Source organism: Acanthochromis polyacanthus, chromosome 6 (assembly GCF_021347895.1).
Source record: "Acanthochromis polyacanthus isolate Apoly-LR-REF ecotype Palm Island chromosome 6, KAUST_Apoly_ChrSc, whole genome shotgun sequence".
NCBI classification, from domain to species: domain Eukaryota; kingdom Metazoa; phylum Chordata; class Actinopteri; family Pomacentridae; genus Acanthochromis; species Acanthochromis polyacanthus.
The window spans coordinates 39482969-39501942 of NC_067118.1; the positions used below are offsets into that span (position 1 = coordinate 39482969).

Genomic DNA, 18974 nt, shown 5'->3' on the forward strand with positions numbered 1-18974 from the left:
AGCTTCATGAGATATTGCATAAATAGAAAGATAGAAAAATAAAAGGAGAGTAAAGGGGAACAGCTGTTTACTGATAAAGTAATGATAAGAGAAGCTACTACTGGAAAAGAAAACTGACCCTTTTTTGAATTCCAATATTGTCATTTTTTTAAGAATCTGAGTTGTTTAAAATCAACAAAAAAATGACTAAGTTCTATTTTTTATCAACTCCACCGTCCTAAAGAACATGAATTATGTCTTTATGTGTTATTTTATGCATTAGCTCGGTGAATAGCTGATTTAGTTACCGTTACTATGGGAACGAAAGAGCACAGGGAGCCTATTGGAACGCGTCCAAGTGGCGACGTACTTCCGTTTCCGCTAAAAGGGCGGTAACAAAAGGAGCAGCTGGCCTCGTGTTCTGCCGCGCCGTGTTTTTGCGGTATAATTAAAATGCAGGGTTTAATTTCGGTGCACATGGAGACATTCAACAAGCTGCTGCTGGAATATCCCGGATTAATGTACAGCGGAGTCGGAGCTACTGCGTTTGTAGCCGGCGGAGCGCTGATTTACAAAATAGCCACCAGGTAAAGTGCGGGGTTTTGCTTATGTTTTTAGCTAACGTTTGCAACAGTTAGCTAGCCGAGTTTTAAAAATAACGAGAAAAATCGTGATTTTGACATCCAATAAGCAGTTGTTGTCAGGATAAATGCATTCCCTATTTCTTTAAATTGACTGGCCTGTGTTTGTCTACTATCAAACGCTAACTTTTCTCGCCGTGCAGCTAACTTACCTGATGCTAAATAGTTTACAGTTGCAAACATTGGCTCACGGTAGTTTATGTCTGCGGTGCATAATGCGTTAAGACATCCTTGCAGGATACTTGCAGGGGTGTTGTTGGGATCCAGACACGTTTTTTAATCAACATAGTCCAGATTTTTGCCTAGTATTTGCACAGTTTAAATTACTTGCCTGCACAATTTATGTAAAATGTGAGACTCCGCGCTTTAGGCAAAATGAGGTCACCTTATTCTCACAGTGAGCTCATTATAGTTCAAACTGTGCCTTGGAATTAGTCCCAAATAGGCCCTTTGTAAAACTTGAATCACAGGTCAATGTGAGTGTTGTAAATACTTGTTTTCATGGAAATAGCTTATTCGTATCAGAAGCAAGGTCTGGGGAAAGGAAATGCAAAATACTCCACGAAGTCTCAAAACAGAACACACCAATTAATCACCATTAATCAGTGCCAAACTATTGTCTGTATTGATAACAAAACTAATCAGTCCACACCCTAATCCTGTTATCTAACTATAACAGCACACAGTGAAACAATAAAATGTATTTTCACAGATACTAGATTTCCTGTTGCTATGTTTTAAGATAGTTACAATAGAACTTTACTAAGATACAGTATTATGGTTACTTCTTTATAATGGTTGCTTTAAATATTAGAGAGTTAATGTTTTTTGTGGAGCGCATCCATATGCACAGTTTCATTACATTTTTGATCAACTGTATGAATTTTAAAGGCTTTAATGAATAACGATGACAGATGAATCGATCCAGAACAGTTTTTTCTTCATTAGGAGCTTTTCGCAGACATTTAAACAGTAAAAAATCCAAGGAAACATTGATAGAAAAGTGGGGCTGAGATCCCGAGTGAGTTTTTTCACTGTTGGATTGCAAAAAGTTTTTGATTCCAGGAAACTATTCCATATTATTAGAAATATGGACTAATTCTTTTCAGTACAAGCATTAACAAGATAACCTTCATGCAGTTAAAAATTAGTTCAGACTGAGTTATCCACTTACTGTGTTTCAGCTCAATATTGGCACGTGGAAAAACTATGGAACCACCTCATTTTGAGACCAGTGCCACACTGTGGGAAACATGCACCAGTATATTCGATTAACATGAAGAAAATTCCCCTCCTTGTTACAGAAAGAAGCCCACACATGCAAATGTCAACTGCTGGTTCTGCAATCAGAACACAGTGGTGCCCTATGGGAACAGAAACTGCTGGGACTGTCCCAACTGTGACCAGTACAATGGCTTTCAAGAGGTAAGTTTCAGAAGTGTGACCTCTCTAAAATATTTCTCTCTTTACCGTGTTTTTATATATTCTCGTTTTTGATCTCTCTTTGTTTTCAGAATGGGGACTACAATAAACCCATCCCAGCTCAGTACATGGAACACCTGAATCATGGTGTATCTGGAGGCCTTCCTTCATCTGAGACACCCAAGACTCTGCAGTGGGTGAACTCTCAGATGCTGCTTTGCAGGAAATGTAATAACAACCAGTCTGTAAAGATCAAGCAGTTGGCCTCGTATATCCCGAGGGATGACGTATGTACTTCTTTCTTCTCAATACGTATCAACACATCACATTTTAGAGTGGTTATTAATGCTGAATTTGTTGTTTCTTTATGTCGTAGGAGAACTACGATGAGGAAATTGAAGCCTACAAACACCACCTGGAGCAGACTTACAAGTTATGCAGACCATGTCAGACAGCAGTGGAGTATTACGTTAAATATCAAAACCGTCAGCTTCGTACAGTGCTCCTCAACCATCAACTTCGACGCACCAGAGAGTCAGACATGGGGTTTGTGAAGGTAAGTCAAATGACTGATTAAATCACTCATTACATCACAGACTTTGCATGTGATTAATCATTCATTACATCACAAGCAAAGTCTGATTAAATGAGTGATTGAATTTACACAAAACACAGATCTTGATGAGTAATTAAACACTGTGGCATGTAGGATGTTTAACTTGTAGACAAATAGTAAATCAGATTTTGATTGTAACCTAGATGGAAGTTTGCAGCACTGTCCTCTCCTACAGGGAAGCTGCTGACCTGATCATTAAAAACATGTATATTAAGTGCAACAAAAGTCTGATTCTGTCAATTATATCCTAGAATACGACTGTTGCTAGTTTCCGTCTATCATTTAACCTTTTATGTAATCCTTTTATTATTAACTAGCTAAGATGCTTCAGCAACTTGAAGAAATGTTTTTTCTTTGACCTGATACAAGCTTTTTAGTACTGGATATCTCCATTAGTCTAATCCTTTATTATCCCCCGCCTCCACGAAGCGGAAAAGGGGGATATAGGTTTGGCGTCCGTCCATCTGAGATAAAGGGGACAGCTTTTCTCGGAAACTTTTACAGCTAGGATTACGAAATTTAGTGTGTAGCTTCACACCATGGACACCTTGATCAAGTTCCAAAATGAGACCTGTGCGATAATATTTAACAGAGTTATGGCCCTTTATCACTATTTTGGATATAGACTCATAGACATCACATGTGGCGGGGGATATTGATGACCATGTCGTCTTGTTTATATTTAGCTGAATGCTAAATAAATATGTATCGGACACACTGAAATAGCATCTGTAGCTGCCAAAGTTGTGCACACGTATTTCTTTACGAGCTACATAATCAAATCTACTGGCCCAGGTTCAAAAAATGTCACTTTAACCAGTAAAAATGCTGATCGCCTCAGTTGGCTCGCTGAATGATTTGAGCTCCGATCTTTTTGTAAATGGAAACATAGAGGAGAAGTAACAGATTCTGTGAACTAGGAGTCTTAATGAGCTTTTCTATCGCTGCTGTCCATTACTGATGTGACCAAATGCATTTTAATCTTGCATATTGTAATTTTCTCTCTAATATGTGGTGACATGTTGGCGGTGGGAAGCCTGGTTGTCAGTGAGGAGAGTAGCATAGCAACAGGCCAAGAAATGAAACATGCAGAGCTGTCAACCAGCCAGTTGTTATACAGCAACACTGATGTCAGACTTGGTTAGGATCTGAAAAAACAGGATATTTAAATTGCATCTTGACAGGACTTGTTGCTTTAGTCTGTGGTTAGGGGAATTCAGTCACATGTGGAGTGCCTATACACTCAAGAAAACACTTTTGTTTTTGCTCCCATTTTTTATGAGATAAACTCAAAGATCTAAAACTTTTTCCACGCACACAATATCACCATTTCTCTCAAATATTGTTCACAAATCTGTCTAAATCTGTGATAGTGAGCACTTCTCCTTTGCTGAGATAATCCATCCCACCTCACAGGTGTGCCATATCAAGATGCTGATTAGACACCATGATTAGTGCACAGGTGTGCCTTAGACTGCCCACAATGAAAGGACACTCTGAAAGGTGCAGTTTTATCGCAGAGCACAATGATTTGAGGGAGCGTGCAATTGGCATGCTGACAGCAGGAATGTCAACCAGAGCTGTTGCTCGTGTATTGAATGTTCATTTCTCTACCGTAAGCCGTCTCCAAAGGCGTTTCAGAGAACGTGGCAGTACATCCAATCACAGAAAAGCATGCTGTTTTTACTGTGTGAAATCTCTGAACGGTGTGCCACAAGGCGAGTCTTTTGCGATCAGGAAAAGCGAGAAAGAGGAAGTTTTTTGTTGAGTTTAGTTGTGAGATATGGTACATAGTGAGGGTTGAAGAATTGGACATAGGAGGAAAAGAAGGTAAAGTGGACATGAAATTAATATTTTTATGGGTCAAAAAGTTTTGGTCATGAACATGTTTCAGGTACAGGTTTTTAAATGGCCAAATGCATATATACATGGGAATGTGTCTTCACCCCTGACTGCTTGTTTTTACGAGAAGAACATTAAATTTGGATCTGAAAGTTTAGCAAAATGATATAGACTCACACTTTGTGATGATATTTATATTCAGGACTTAGACTTAAACATTTCACGTTGTGGGGGGGGTCGTCAAAGATGATGAAAATAACATCATGCATACATATATATATATATATATATAAGTAGAAATAAAATAGAACTGTTTAATTGAGCATTTCTTACCTCAAAATGCACCAGAATGCAGGAAAATGACTTAATTTTTTCTGCCATCACTGACACAGAAATTTGTGGCTTTTTGTGGCTCATTGTTGTTCTTATGAGTGAGCCACAGGGGCTCTTCATTTCAGATTCCTAGTGAAAGCACAGAAAGTGTTGCATTTATATTTTTGTTGAGTTTAATTAGGACTTTTTTCCTCACACTAGTGATAATTTAGCTCATAAATGCATACCATTTCTGTTTTTTGACAATTCCACAGTATATCGCCCAGATTTACCATATAAAGAGCTGTTTTAATTTTCATTTTATTGCCATTTATGTCAGCAGTGCATTCAAAGTGAAAACATCTGCTTCACTCCTCAGTTGTGTGTTTGCTGTTCTTTTTATCATTATTTTCCTCATGTTTTGAAAATTCACCAAGAAATCCTGTTTTCTCTCCTACAGAGCTCCCAGTCAGTGTCGTCTCCCGCGGGGGTCGTACTGCTGCGGATCCTTGCCTTCCTGATCTGTGCGTTCCTTCTTGCTACGTCCTTCTTTGAGTTTCCGGATCAGCGTTCATCGCCTAGCGGCCTACAAACTTTAAGTGGGGGGGTCATTCCTCCAAAGCCGAAGCCCCAGAATGAATCCACCTCCAACAACGACACCGTATCACCACCTGTATGGCAAAGTTTGCTGGATTTGCTCCCAGACAAGGCCGTAGAAAATGCCAAGCTGGTGTGGCAGCATGGAAGAGAGCACCAGCTGGCTGTGGTTTCTGTCGGCCTGCTGACTTGTCTCTCTGCCATCTTCTTAGCAGGACCTATGAGGTGAGCAGCCACCACTGCTTTGTTTGCCTTTGGACACTGTGTTTAAGCAGAGACTGTTTATATTCATGCCCTGCTACGTTTTCAGGCTGAGGAGGATCGATGCCGTGTCGTCAGTCCTGTGGTTTTTCATCCTGTGCTTCTACCTGGCTGAGGTCTACTTCACTGCTGCCTTGGACTGGATGGACACCGCGAAGCTCGTCACCATCTCCCTCTGTTGCCTCGTCAGCTTTGCTGCCGCGGCGGCAACTCACAAACCGCTGAGTCCACGGCGAGCCAGATATCGAAGGTCAGAACCTGAGCAGTAATGTTCGCATTTGGGTTTGAAAGATGGGAGTGTACGATGAGTCATCTCTCCGTGAGTGGTGTGTGTTCATCACAACCAGACAGAATGCGGTAATCTGTGCGTTTCTTTTCTATTTTGTTGTTTATTTGAATTCACGGTCCATTTATTTACCCTCCAGTCCCCTGCTCTTTTGCTACTGTGTGAGGATGACTGTGAGACTACGACATTTGAATGGTAACCTCTGCGTATTGGATTGTGTATACGGCCCGAAACACAACACTATACAGACTCTGTTTTTGTGCCACTTGGTTAATTTACACTAAAACCTCCCGTTAAGCTCGCAGAATCATGGCGCATCAAATGAGCAATATTTTAGAGGTTAAATCATTTTGCACTTGAGAGTATTGTTGCAAAATGAATTAACTTTAAATTTTGTTCAGTCCCTTCTGTTGATAATACGTTTGTGACTAAATGCAGGTTTTCTTATGTCTTGACTGTTTTCGTGAGTGATGAGGAAAATCTTTCAGGAATCATGAAATCAAAAACCAACACTAATAATCTTATATTATTTATTAATTTCCAAGGACACACCATACAGAATCTGTTTTAATTTTTGTGTCAGATTCGTCCTCTTTATCCATGTATGACTGCTTACGTTGCTAGTTTCTTATTTGCCATAACAAATGTGCGATTGACTGGCCTACAAAGTGTCAGATTTCAAACCAATAGACTGGAATTTTATCATTCCAGTTCCTAACTAGTATTACCTATGTATCCTGCACTGTATTACAATGTTTATATGTGCTTTGAATGTTCTAATTAATTTATTAACACTCTGGTTTAGCTGTGAGTTGGAAAAGCTTCACTAACTACAACTCATCGCATGAAATACTAATTTGCAGAAACGCCTGCTCAGTTCATTCTCATCCTCAAGATGTATTTGCATCCCTCCTTTATTGCCTCACATCAGCTGAAGCCTTTTGAGGGGAAAAGAATAACCATGGATGTTTCTTGTTAAAGTTGGTATTTATTATTTTTAAGCACTAAGCGGAGCTGGAGCAGGTTTTTTTGGGAGTGATGTGATTATGTGCTGCCATAATCCTGACAGCTACTGCAAAGCTTGATCACTACATGTAGCATCAGCTTCATTTAGTAAAACTTTAATGTGTGAGGACCGGTGGCCGTGTTCTTATTTCCGTTTAAAAATCTCCACACTTAGCAGCCTTTAAAGATGGTAAAATTGCTGAAAGTTGAATGGCCTTGCCGTTTCCGGTTCTTCTTCTTCTTCAGTCTCAATCCATCGCTGCCATCTCGTACTCGTGTGATTTCCATTCAGATTATGCTTTAGTCTTTTCCCTCTTACTTGAAATGAAGCATGATCTTCTCTATAAGCTGGCAATCCTTACAAAACGCATTTGCTTTGTACGGTATTGAGCACAAGTTTCAAGCATTAGAAGTGCACCATGAGGAACAAAATGCAGATCGGACATAAAACCAGTATTGCTGTGTCCAGATTTTGGCCTTAAAACGGTTCCCAGCACGCTTGCAGACGGTTCTTCGTAGTCTTTGGCTGATGGTTCGGAAAAAAAACCTTTAAAAACTTGCCACAGTTCTTCGGAGAATCCTTATGACTCTGATTGCATGTTTGGGTTTGCTGTGATTCTGCAGAACAGAGTTCGGGATCGATCATATTTCTCCCTGATGGTGTCGTGTGATTCCAAATCTAGACCTCTGAAGTGACTTGTGTAGTACTGTATACATATTGCCTTATATTATGTTTTGTTACTATTAGCTGCGTTGACGCTGAGGCTTGAAAATCGTCTCTAGTATCGATGACTACCTGGCAAGTACTTTGCTTATCTTAGTATTTGCTTGAGTTCTTCTTATCTAAAAAGTAGTTTTTGGTGGCCTTGTTGTATCAGCATAGTCACAGGGTTTTATCTTCAGTAGTTAGTCCTAAATAGTTCGGGTAGGGGAGAGACTTGGCATCTTTTTCATAAAGGGGAAAATGCAATAATTAAAATTTTAATTACATTACTAGTCTCTTATACACCACACTGTTACAATTTGCCGCCTATACTTGGCGATTTGCAGCTATAAATATAAAATTTTAGCACTTGCCTGCTTCTTTACTCAATCTTCCAATGAACTTTTTTTAAACATGATGTATTCTAAGCACTAAAAGGGTGTATTAAGTGCATGCGCTAACCTTTTACCTCACACCAGTTTATTCACTTTTGCCTTTTTTGTTTTGCTTTATTGAAATGTACTGAATCAAGAGGGATATTTATTTGATGGCAATGTGAAACGGTTTTATAAACTGACAACAGAAAGTGTATTGATTGTATTTGGTGGTAGGAGTGCTGTTACTTTGAGTGTTAATCGTATGTTGTGCTGTCCTGTACCTGGACTTTTTGTTCTCAAACCCCAGCACATTTGGTGCGTTGGTGTCAAAGCTGTGAATTCAAGACATGAGAGATGCAGTTTGTGAGTTATGAAGAAAGTTGTCCTCGCCCACAGACAAATTTCTAAAATTTTCAAGCTGTAATTTGATGCAAAAAAATTAGCTGCAAAGGGCCACAGCAAAATGAATCGCAAGCCCCTTTCAGAAATGTTACGTTGCTGAGTTCATCTGTCTGTTGGCGTTCAGATATCGGTCCGTTTGTGTTCCTCACAGCGTCATGCAAGCACTGAATTTGTCACACACTTGAGAGTGAACCATATATCCACTGGTAATGTAACAATGTAACAAATAATTTAACAGGATGTGATGTCACTCTTTATGAAGTGGAATAAAGGTCCTGGTCAATGCCGTCTTCATGTTTGGGAGACTTTAAGAGTTTAAGTTGCTTCTGTTATTCCAAATGCGCGACACTTCCTCGCTTTGGAGACCCTCGCATACATCTTTCTGCTGTCTGATGCTGCAGTATTAACTTGTTTGTGGCTATTTCAGTTTTTAATAGATGGGGAAATTGTAGGACAAAGTGATTGAGAAAAACGGTTTGTGATTGTTGGACCAGTATTGGCGCTGAAATGAGGAAAAACCTTCCCCAAATTGCTTCACACAACTCGGAAGTATGTTGCTTTTGCATGCTAATCCGTTAATGCAACAGCACTTCAGGTCTGACTGTTGTAACTTTAAGTGTAAAGTTACCAGTGTGCTCATTCAGATGTGGTGCTGACACATTCAGAGTGTCGTAAGATGTGGGGATGTACATGTTTAATTGTGAATTTAACTGCATATAAAAACCAGTAAGGCAGAAGACGATGGACACGCATGCCAGGAACTGTACTGTAGATTAGTGGTGGTGCGTGGTTGTGTGACTGGTCAGAGCTCTGTAGAAGCTACGTACCGACCTGAAGAAGCGTTCACTCGCACTGAGACACAATGAAAAAGTCTTCAGTGACAGTTAATGTCTCCCAGCCACGGTGCTAGGACAGCATGCCTGTAACTAAATGTTATATGCTACCAAGCTCATTGCTAAAAGTAACTATAGAGGATATCAAACAATGTCTGCTGCACTCACTTCATGCCAGAGATTAACTGACTGCCGAACGTTAAAATTATTCAAAATTTGCGTCCGTAATAAGTAGTGTGTGTTTGAAAGGGGCTCATGTGACTCATTATGCTGTAGATCTGTCGGTAATGACTGGAGACCGTATTATAAACTGCAACAAGCTGCATCTTAATCTCTTGACAAATGCAATGTTTCATTAAAATTGAAACGCGTCACGCAAAGACTTCTCTACTGGACGAGAATTGTGAGATGTACTTTAATGGATTCTGACCATGATGTGTGTTCTGAAGCTAAGAAAAGATATCTGACAGTATAATACTACTGCAGGGCTGAACAGTTTAGTGAAAACGGCACATTTTTCCAACAGACATTGTGATTCGCTTCCATATCGGTCACCACACGAGATGAGACAAATGCTGTCAAACAAGGAGGAATTCATTAATTTAGGAAAACACTGACACAAGTTTCAACTCTATCTCAGATGCATTGTTTAATATTTATTCTACATTTCAGCCTTTGTCATTTAGTTAAATCTAAATGTCAAAATTCAGTTTGAAACTGATTAATTGTTCAGCCCTGGTGTACGGTATGTTGTTACATTTTGTTTGTATGTCGGGTACAACTTAAAATGTATTCTCTTTGCTAAAGTTTCATCTGCTTTGCCAAAAGGTTTGTTTGCTATAAACTTCCTGTGTGCTTGTTTTTTACTCTATGATGTGTTTATTTCTGCATGTTTCTAGAGAATTATTATATCAACCTGACGAGTTGTAAAGCTGTAAAACTTTGTCAAGCATTTAGCTTTACAAGCACAACATTCAAACTAGTGTGTTAATAATTATATGTTTTATGTGACTAATTATGAGAGCCACAAACGTACTTTGTGGTGTTTAAGCTACCTTCTTCTCACTAATGGACCTGTTTGTGTTTTTACTCCTCTGTGCAACCATGGATGCCAAGTTTGTAGCCAACGTGCGATTGTGATTTACTCGGTAATTTAAAATAACTGGTTAAGATGCCAAATCTTTATAGTTTTTTCCTGTGGAATCACTTAATATGTGATTCTGTGATCTGTAGCAGCCTTCCAAGTGGAGCTCCGTCCTTGCTGAAAGTTCTCCTGCATCATTCTCGTATTGTGTGCTGGGTGCTTGAATGCTTACATTGAGTATCTTGCTTGTAATGTTTGCTGTACATGAAATCTAATAAACGCCTGGTGAAAGGATACGCTCTCTGCGTGTTTTTCGATGACACAAACACCGTCTCGTCTTCCTGTTTGTCTGTCACAGTAACTTTATTCCACAGAATTGAAGAATGTAAACGGTCAGGACCGATGTGTTCTTTGTTTTCCTGCGATAAAGACGGAACTTGATTGACACTACTTTGCATGCACTGCTGACTCTGTGTTGAGGTTTATTGCTGGGCAGCATTTTTCCTGCAGCTTTTGTTCTGTAGCTGCTTTCAGCTGCTGCGTTTCGTCAGACAGCTGCAGCAGAGTTTCAGCGGCTGCCTTGTCATAGACCGCCACCAACAGTCAAGTGTTCACTTTAACTGGATGTCAGAGCTCTATGGCGCACATTTGTCCTCTGGTTTTACTCTCATACTAATGCAGATTTACCATTTACACTTGAAAATTCCACATCTTCCCAATACTATTTGTCATGCCCTTTGTAGAGTCATCTTATCAAACAGAACATTGTCGTATTTTGTGTTTTTTTTTTTTTTTTTTTTTTATGCATCGTTGCCACCTTTTTTGACAGTTTTGTTGTTTCTGTTTCGGGCAGTAGAACATTCCGTTGCTCTTGTGTTGCAGATACCTTTCAGGCAGCTCTGCCGGCGCCCCCTTCAGCATCCAGCCTCCGCTGCACTCTCCCGACCTGGCAGAATCCTTCATCCCCATGCCGCCGCCCAACCTCTCCAAGCTCCTCAACCGTCAGCACTGTCCTCGTGAGCGCAAGGCTTCCCCCTCCTCTCTGCCCGGCCGTCTCAGCAGAGCGCTCTGCCTCGGCACCATCCCCTCCCTCACCCGGACAGGTAACGCCGACGCTTTTCCTTACGAGTTTGTGTCGACGGACCGAATATTGGCGGATCTTTCTGTGCCGTTTGGTGCAATCTGAAGATGCCTTGTTTGCATACGTTTAGTGTCGTGTTTTGTTTGCGGTCTGATAACTGACACAGTGGTGTAAATTCTTGAAGTAGCTGGTGACTCCCTTCTGAGGCAGGTGGGAATACTCAGCCTACTTCTGCTTACAGTTGTTGGCTCCCCTCAGACATGTTTGATCTCGAGTTGATTCTTGCGACGTTCTACTTTGCATAAAGACAAAATTTATAATTGATAAGTGGCTTTCAGTTACTGCTTCTCAGCTTGTAATTGGGTCATGACACTAATTCCAAATGTGTTCCAAATGTAAGAAAGACTCTGTTTTCTAGAAGAGGAATAACTGTAGGATTGGCATTTCTTAGCAGAGGTAATATCATGTGCACTGGATGCGTAATGCTGACTCACACAAAGCATTTTACCATAAACAAAAAAATGTCTGATGAATTTTGGATTAATGGAGAAGCTATTTTATATATTAATATATTGTGATTGTGCATTTAATATTGAATATGGAAGTCACATCATGCAGCAATAGTCCTTTAAAGCTACATTTTAATTATTTTAGCTGGCAGACAAACTTTTGGTGATCAATTTCCGGCTTGTCCTTGGTTTTAATCTACACAAATTATGCAGTATTAGATTGAAGATTTGCTCATTTTCATGTCTGTTTTCATAAACTGGGTTTCTAAACTGAATATGCTTAAGTTTTTGGTTGTGACGTGACCTGTTAGCATAAAGTTGCTTCATCTTTGGCTGGTCAGAAACAGAAACATGCTTGTGTTTTGAGTTTTTTTTCCAGCTAGGTGACACTAACTGCACAACTGACTGACGGGGTTTAAGATAAGATGAGATAAGCTTTATTGATCCCACAGTAAGGAGAGTTCACCGATACAGCAGCTTAAAAGACAGGGGTATAAGGGCAGTGTAAGAATATATTAAAAGCACAGAACTTCATATACACAAGATGAATTTTTCAAGAACACTATATACAAAAAGATGAGGATGTAACAAATGATTCCACATCAGTCAGAATCAGTCAACCGTTCCTTCTTAGACTTGGGGTGTAACTGTTTGTCACTGAAGGCACTGCTTATGTAAGGAAACTTTTAAGGGAAGCCCTGGTTGTTGTAATTATACATTCTATGTGTCTTATTTTCAGGTTCTGGTTACCTGTTCAGTGGAAGCCGACCAGCCTCGCTGTACAAAGACTCACCTTCTTCAGGTATTAAAACCAGTCATTGTGTGATCTCCGTTCATTCTTGTACTTCGAACAATTTGTAACATTTTAAGACCTTTTTGTGTACTGTTTGTTGTGGGCACAGACTACTTTTCACTGAAGTCTGGGAGCCGCCCATCATCTCCAGGACCCTCTCCAACTCCTTCAGTGGCCGGATCGGTTACATCCAGTTCCGGTTCTGCCAGACATCGCCGTCCCCTCATCTGCCCCGCTCGCCTCAACATCAGCGGGCAGAAGCTCCGGCTTTTCTCAGCGGACCCAGAACCAGCATTCTTGTCCCCACCCGTGTCTCCATCACATTTCTTCACAGAGCCAACTCCTTCCATTTACAGTGGCCGGTTTTCGCCTGACATATCACCCTTCCAAAGTCAAAATGGCAAGTGGCTCTGAGGTTAAACCTGTTCAAAGTGTTGGCAGTATGAGTTGTGCTGTTCTTGTTACCACCACCAGATGGCAGAGTAAACCGTTTTTCAAATCCTCTACAGAAAGAGAGGGTTTTGCATCCCACTTCAGATGAGTTTATACGTGGCTTCATGTTGTGTCTGGTGTCACTGCTTTTCAGATTTGAGCTCCTTGTTAAGAGATGGAAGTGTGATTGGAGAGGAAGCAAAACAAAGCAGCTCCTCTGAGTCCTCGGCATGCCGGGTTGGTACGACAACGCAGGGTCTGGACAGCATCCCTCCTCCAAAAGGTAAGCAGAAGGATAGATGCTGCATCCATGATTACACGCAGTCATGGTGTCATATGTGTTTCATAACCTTTGGCTAATAAGTAACTCCTAAAGCATCCTCATAATATATCTAAAGTATCTGACAAAGAAACACAAAATTGCCAAAAAAAGACACAAAATGGCTCAATGAGAAACATAATTATCATAAAAAATATACAAAATGACAAGAGACACACAAAATAGCTACAGAAAGTTGCAGAAATTACCAGAGACCCACAAAATGACCAGAAAACACCAAAAAATGACCACAAACAAACTGAAAACGGCCACAAAGGGATGCAAAATGGGCACAAAAATGCACAAAATGACCATAAATAGACCTAGAATGGTCATAAAACCGTCTGAAAATGACCAAAAAAGAAACAAAATGAGCACAAAGACACAGAAAACAACCACAAAAAGACGCATGACAACAAAAATACGCAAAATGACTGAAAATGACCACAGAAAAACACAAAATGACTCAGTGCGACAAATTATCATAATATAAAGACACAAAATGATGAGAGACGCACAAAACTACAAAAAATTGCAAAATTACCACAGAAAGCCCTAAAATGACCAAAAAGGAAAAAAATGAGCAGGTCATGTGATCTGGAATTAACACACTTCCATGAGAGGTGTTTTTGTAACGGGGAACTTAGTGGAAAGTGATTTCTCAGACATGGATACAGTTTATTTTCCATCTAAAATTAGATATATTGCCATAAAAAAATCTCTCACGATTATCTCAAAAAGAACACAATCGAAACTATTTTTGAATCAGCTCATTTTATTCTTGTTTGTGTAATTAGAAGGTGGTTGTTATTAAATTGGGACAGTTATTTAGTTGATATTTTAGTGATATCCAGTCATTTTTTATTACTAAGTGATTGTTTCCATGATGCATAATTATAGAATTTGTGTAGACATGATCATAAGGAACATAAAAAACTTTTTTTTTTTTTTACTTGTAATGAAAATGTCTGCAAGATGTATCCCATGGACTTCAAAAGTCCCTCCATTATATATTGATCCAATGAATCTTATAATCATTAAACTTGTGAATTCTTATTTTATTGGCCTCCAGCTCCCAAGCAAGGAAATATACAGTAGCACCAATAATGATCGTGCACAACAGATTAAAGCTGCTATCCGGAGTTTCCGTTTGTTTTCAATTTATGTATCATTTTTTAACAAAGCTTAAATGTGTTAGTCTAGTCTGATACTGTAATATAAAGTTAGTATAACGCGATATGAAAATTTATTCCTGAGCTCCGCCTTCCTCTCATAGACCCCCATGTTATTCCAAAAAGCGCCGGTTGCTGCCGACCAATCAAGTTCGAGCTTCAGCTTTGTCATGCTGTCAATCAACGGTTACGCGCACAGCAAGCAAGCCCATGCAGAGGTGGGCGAGCTAGGCACTACGCAACCGCGCGCACATTTGTTTTGCTTGTGGAGGAGAGAGCATCAGGGCTCAGCAACTTCCAGAAAAGTTACCAATCCCACGGCTTGTCAGGCCAAGAGACTGCAGGACGTTTTTTGGCTCGGGGTGCTCGCGTCGCTCCCCGACCTCGGCCTCCATAGCCCGCCTGACGGCTTCGTTTAGATGCCCGACCTCTGGAGGAAGATGTTGGGGCGTCTGGGACATACTCTTCGTCAGAGGAGTCATGCAATTCTGAACTCTAGATAGAAATAAATAAACAATGTAACACATATACATGCGTAAATGCACTAAGTTTGATAAACAACGTCATCGAGAGGGATACACGAGTGTAATCACATATTGAAACTTTACTCGTTCGTCCTAGCAGATTCATGTTATTTTGGTATTAGGACAAGTTAGACTCAATACAGAATTCTAACGTAATTCCTTTATTATTTACTAAATGTACTAAATGTAGAAGAGTGGAAAACAGCAAAACAGGCGAGATGCTGCAGCACTCCGGGCACTTCTCTCATGTACTCCACGAGTGCACAAATAAAGGGGCGAAATCAGAGGGAGGGAGGGACCAACAGTGTTTTGGGAGACGCTGCGATTCAAACTCCGGACAGCAGCTTTAACTCCTAAAAACGAGCAGTGACAAATTTAGTCACTCTTTAGCTGAGAAGCTGAATATAATTTCCATTAATAAAGACAATTTCTGCATTCATGTGACTGTTTTAAATCGAAAATTATAAAGTGAAATTCAGATCAGCAGCTTAAACAATCACGGTTGTGCTCCCTTCCATATGCACGTTTGAGACGTGTGTCTATTCTGATTCTAATATCCAGTCACTGACAACATAACTAAGAACATCTTCATGCTAAATCGATGTCGCACGACGCTAATGATTCCCGTTAAATGAACTTTCTTTCTCTCTCCAGGTTTATCAAAGCGTCTCGTCTGGCCTGGACTCCTGTTGGCGAGCCTCACTGCCAACCTGTTCTTCTCCTGCCTGTATATGTACCACAACTGGACCTGAAGTGTTCAACGGTCGTGTTGACTGGACCACTGGGCCTCGACAAGCCTGTTGTCTATGTAGAGCTGAAGGTCTTTCAGCAGCAGAAACATTCACCTCTCTGACAGTTGTTGTGTGCTGCTGACTGCAGACGTCTGCGGACACATTTTCAGCAACAGCCCAGTTTACCGGAGAAAATGAGGAGTTTGACTTTATCATTCGTTACTGCTCGAACATAATTTAGCTTTTGTCTTTTGGTCGCTGCTCCTCTTACGTAAAGGTGCAACTGATTGAGGAGAGTGAATTCTTGCACTGATGCTTAACGGCTTTTTAAAACCTTTTGCTGTGAAATGTGCAATAGACGCGTACTGTTCAGTGGATGCTGCTTGGGCACAAACGGTTATGTCTTACCTACTTATCTGGATTGTAATGAGGGCGTTACCTCCCCGAACTGAGGAACATTTTTGGCTTCCTCCAAGAGCCAAAATGTCAAAACATTATGCAGCATGTTTTGTAGTTTTGCTTTTTTGATATGTCTGTATAGAGTCTTCAATCGCCCGCCCGGGTGCCAATCCTCAGTGCTCCAGTAGAAAGTAACTGGATTTTTTTTTTTTTTTTTTTTTTAAGGTTTCACTCCTCATCCTCTCTCATTTCTAAACAACTGAATGGGAGTCCCAGATAGTTATCCTAAACAACAAATACTCCCAGTCTGTTAACACAAGACTCAAAGTATGAATCGTGGTAGAACTGTCTGAAGGGGGCACTTCAGGACTGCATTCTAAGTACCTGATAAGTGATGTTTTAATCCTCCATCTGGTTTAAGATGATGGCTTACTTTACTCCTATCTAACTATCTTCCTTCTCTGTCCAAAATGCGGACATTTCTTTTCTTAGGAAGGCTCGGACAAGACTCTAAAGGATGAAGGAGACTTCTTTGAGGGCAGCAATGTGCTTTTACTGAAGTACTAAGGTTTTTTAAAAATAAATATTTGTACAGATTTTCACTTTGTAATGTTACAGAACCGGTGTTGTCTGTTAAGAAAGAGTGGTGCTCTCTTCTGTTGTTTTGTAACCCGGTTTAGGGGTCAACATTCTTAACACTATGTTCATTTTATACAATCACTTACTACAGGAATGCTTCTCTTTTACCACTCCAGGTTGTCATCTCCTACAGTTATCCTTTACACCGTCTAGTTTGTAAGGGGGCAAATCTCCTGAGGTCGAGTGCAATACGAAACAAGTTTATTCTAATTTATGAAGAGAAATGATGTTTACGTGATGTCAGCACAAAGGCCGATTCATGCTTTCTGCAGGCGTTAAGCTTCACGAAGCAGACTGAACTACAGATTGGGCTGAGGTGTGTCGAGCAGGCGAACACAGCACAGGATGTCTGGAGAATTTAGAGCTTCCATCTGTGTTTGGGCTCCTCCAAAGTCCTGCAGCGAGTAATTTAATTCCATCTCTTAGTAATGGACTGTAAAGGTGTGGATTTATGTCGCGTGTACCCCTGCTGCTGATATGGAAAGCGTGAATCGGCCTTAAAGAAGTCCCAGATTTTACTCCTCAGCTGTGAAGTAATGAACACAGGACTTCATGAACAACTTTTAGTCAGATTTTCTTGGAAACACTTTTGCAGTCCTTTTTCTGAATCATACTTTCAGTTACTTGCTTTGAATATGTGATTTAAAACAGTCGTTTGAGGTGAAGAGCACAGATTTTTTTTGTTGTTTAAATGCAGGATTTCTAAAAAGTTGTACATTTTGAATTCCTAATGTGTGTGTGAACAGGTTGCAGTTTGTGTTGGATGACCATGTTGTTGATTTCTGAATATGGAATAATTTGATTCTCTTCGGGTAACTACTCTGTTATGCAATTCTTAATGCTAATTTGTGGTAATTTCAGGTTTGATTGTCTGTTTGAAGTTATTTTGAAGTAAGAAAAAAAAAATACTGATAATTATGTAAAAATGTGTGTTCATGAAAAGGTAACACTTGCTACTGAAAACCAGTGTCCTATGGTAGGTGTGGAATGCTATCATTAGACCACAGTATGGGTCATTTTGCTCTTCAACATGCTGTATGCAGATGTGTGCATTTGTACGTGACGCGTGTTCATTTCTTCTCTGAAGAAGACTCATTTTTGGAAGGTCAAGATACATGTTGGAATGTAAATGTTTTTTTCGGTCGAATGAGACAAACTGTTCGTTTCAAAATAAATTCATTTTTGAATTTGTCTTTAGAGCGTAATTAAAGTATGCTGATCATTAAGTTAAATCAAAGATTGTCCATTTCAGGCTCTTTGACAGTAAGTATGAATGTGTTCTCTTTGATATTTTCACTAATTGCATTGACGGTTTGTTATTCCACTGTGTTCAGCAAATGTTTGGTCTGTGACTGTATGCAACGACTTCAGCTTCATCTGTTGTACTTTTTCAATAAAGTATCCTTTCCTTAATTATCTATTCAATTTTCAATTCAATATTATTTATATAACGCCAACTACAATTCAGATTGTCTGAAGACGCTTTACAGAACCCACATGCTTGAACCCCCAGAGAGGCATTGAGGTGACAGTGGCAAGAAAAAACTCTGTTTTAACGGGAAGAAACCTTGAGCAGAAGCCGACTCTTTAATATGGGGAGACCCATCTGCTGCTGGCTGGTGGGTTGAGAGGGACAGAAGAGGTAGAGAGGTGGGGGACAAGGAAGCATGTAACACATGTTATTATACATGCATGATCAGAGTAAGATAAATGATAAAACACTGAAACTGATTCATAAGTTTACTGTTATGTGTAATGCTCTGGCATTAAAGCTGCTGTCCGGAGTTTGAATCGCAGCGTCTCCCAAAACACTGGTGGTCCCACCCTCCCTCCCTCTGATTTCGCCCCTTTATTTGTGCACGTGCGCAGTACATGAGAGAAGTGCCCGGAGTGCTGCAGCATCTGGGGGAAGTGGGGCTGTGGGCCGGTGGGGCGCCGTGGGGGTCCGCTATGGCCCGTTCTGCTGCGCGGGCCTTGGGGCTCTGGCTGTGTCGGGGGGGGGGGGGGGTCGCTCC

The 18974-nt window shown here is 40.3% G+C and overlaps 1 protein-coding gene across 1 annotated transcript; it reads left to right on the top strand.

The window, feature by feature from the left end:
* The first annotated feature begins 362 nt into the window (after nt 1-362).
* Nucleotides 363-18372, top strand: tmem201 (transmembrane protein 201). The gene is made up of 11 exons (XM_022216741.2): nt 363-566; nt 1925-2045; nt 2135-2329; nt 2419-2598; nt 5273-5634; nt 5720-5920; nt 11243-11463; nt 12690-12752; nt 12853-13143; nt 13330-13458; nt 15845-18372. The coding sequence occupies exons 1-11, from the start codon at nt 433-435 to the stop codon at nt 15940-15942; spliced, it is 1995 nt and encodes a 664-aa protein (XP_022072433.2). The 5' UTR covers nt 363-432; the 3' UTR covers nt 15943-18372.
* Nucleotides 18373-18974: the final 602 nt, after the last annotated feature.

Coding starts and splice junctions, on each gene's coding strand:
- tmem201 (XM_022216741.2), top strand. CDS start 433: ATGCAGGGTTTAATTTCGGTGCACATGGAGACATTCAACAAGCTGCTG. Junction 2,330..2,418: donor CGTATATCCCGAGGGATGAC/GTATGTACTTCT, acceptor TTTATGTCGTAG/GAGAACTACGATGAGGAAAT. Junction 13,144..13,329: donor ACCCTTCCAAAGTCAAAATG/GCAAGTGGCTCT, acceptor ACTGCTTTTCAG/ATTTGAGCTCCTTGTTAAGA.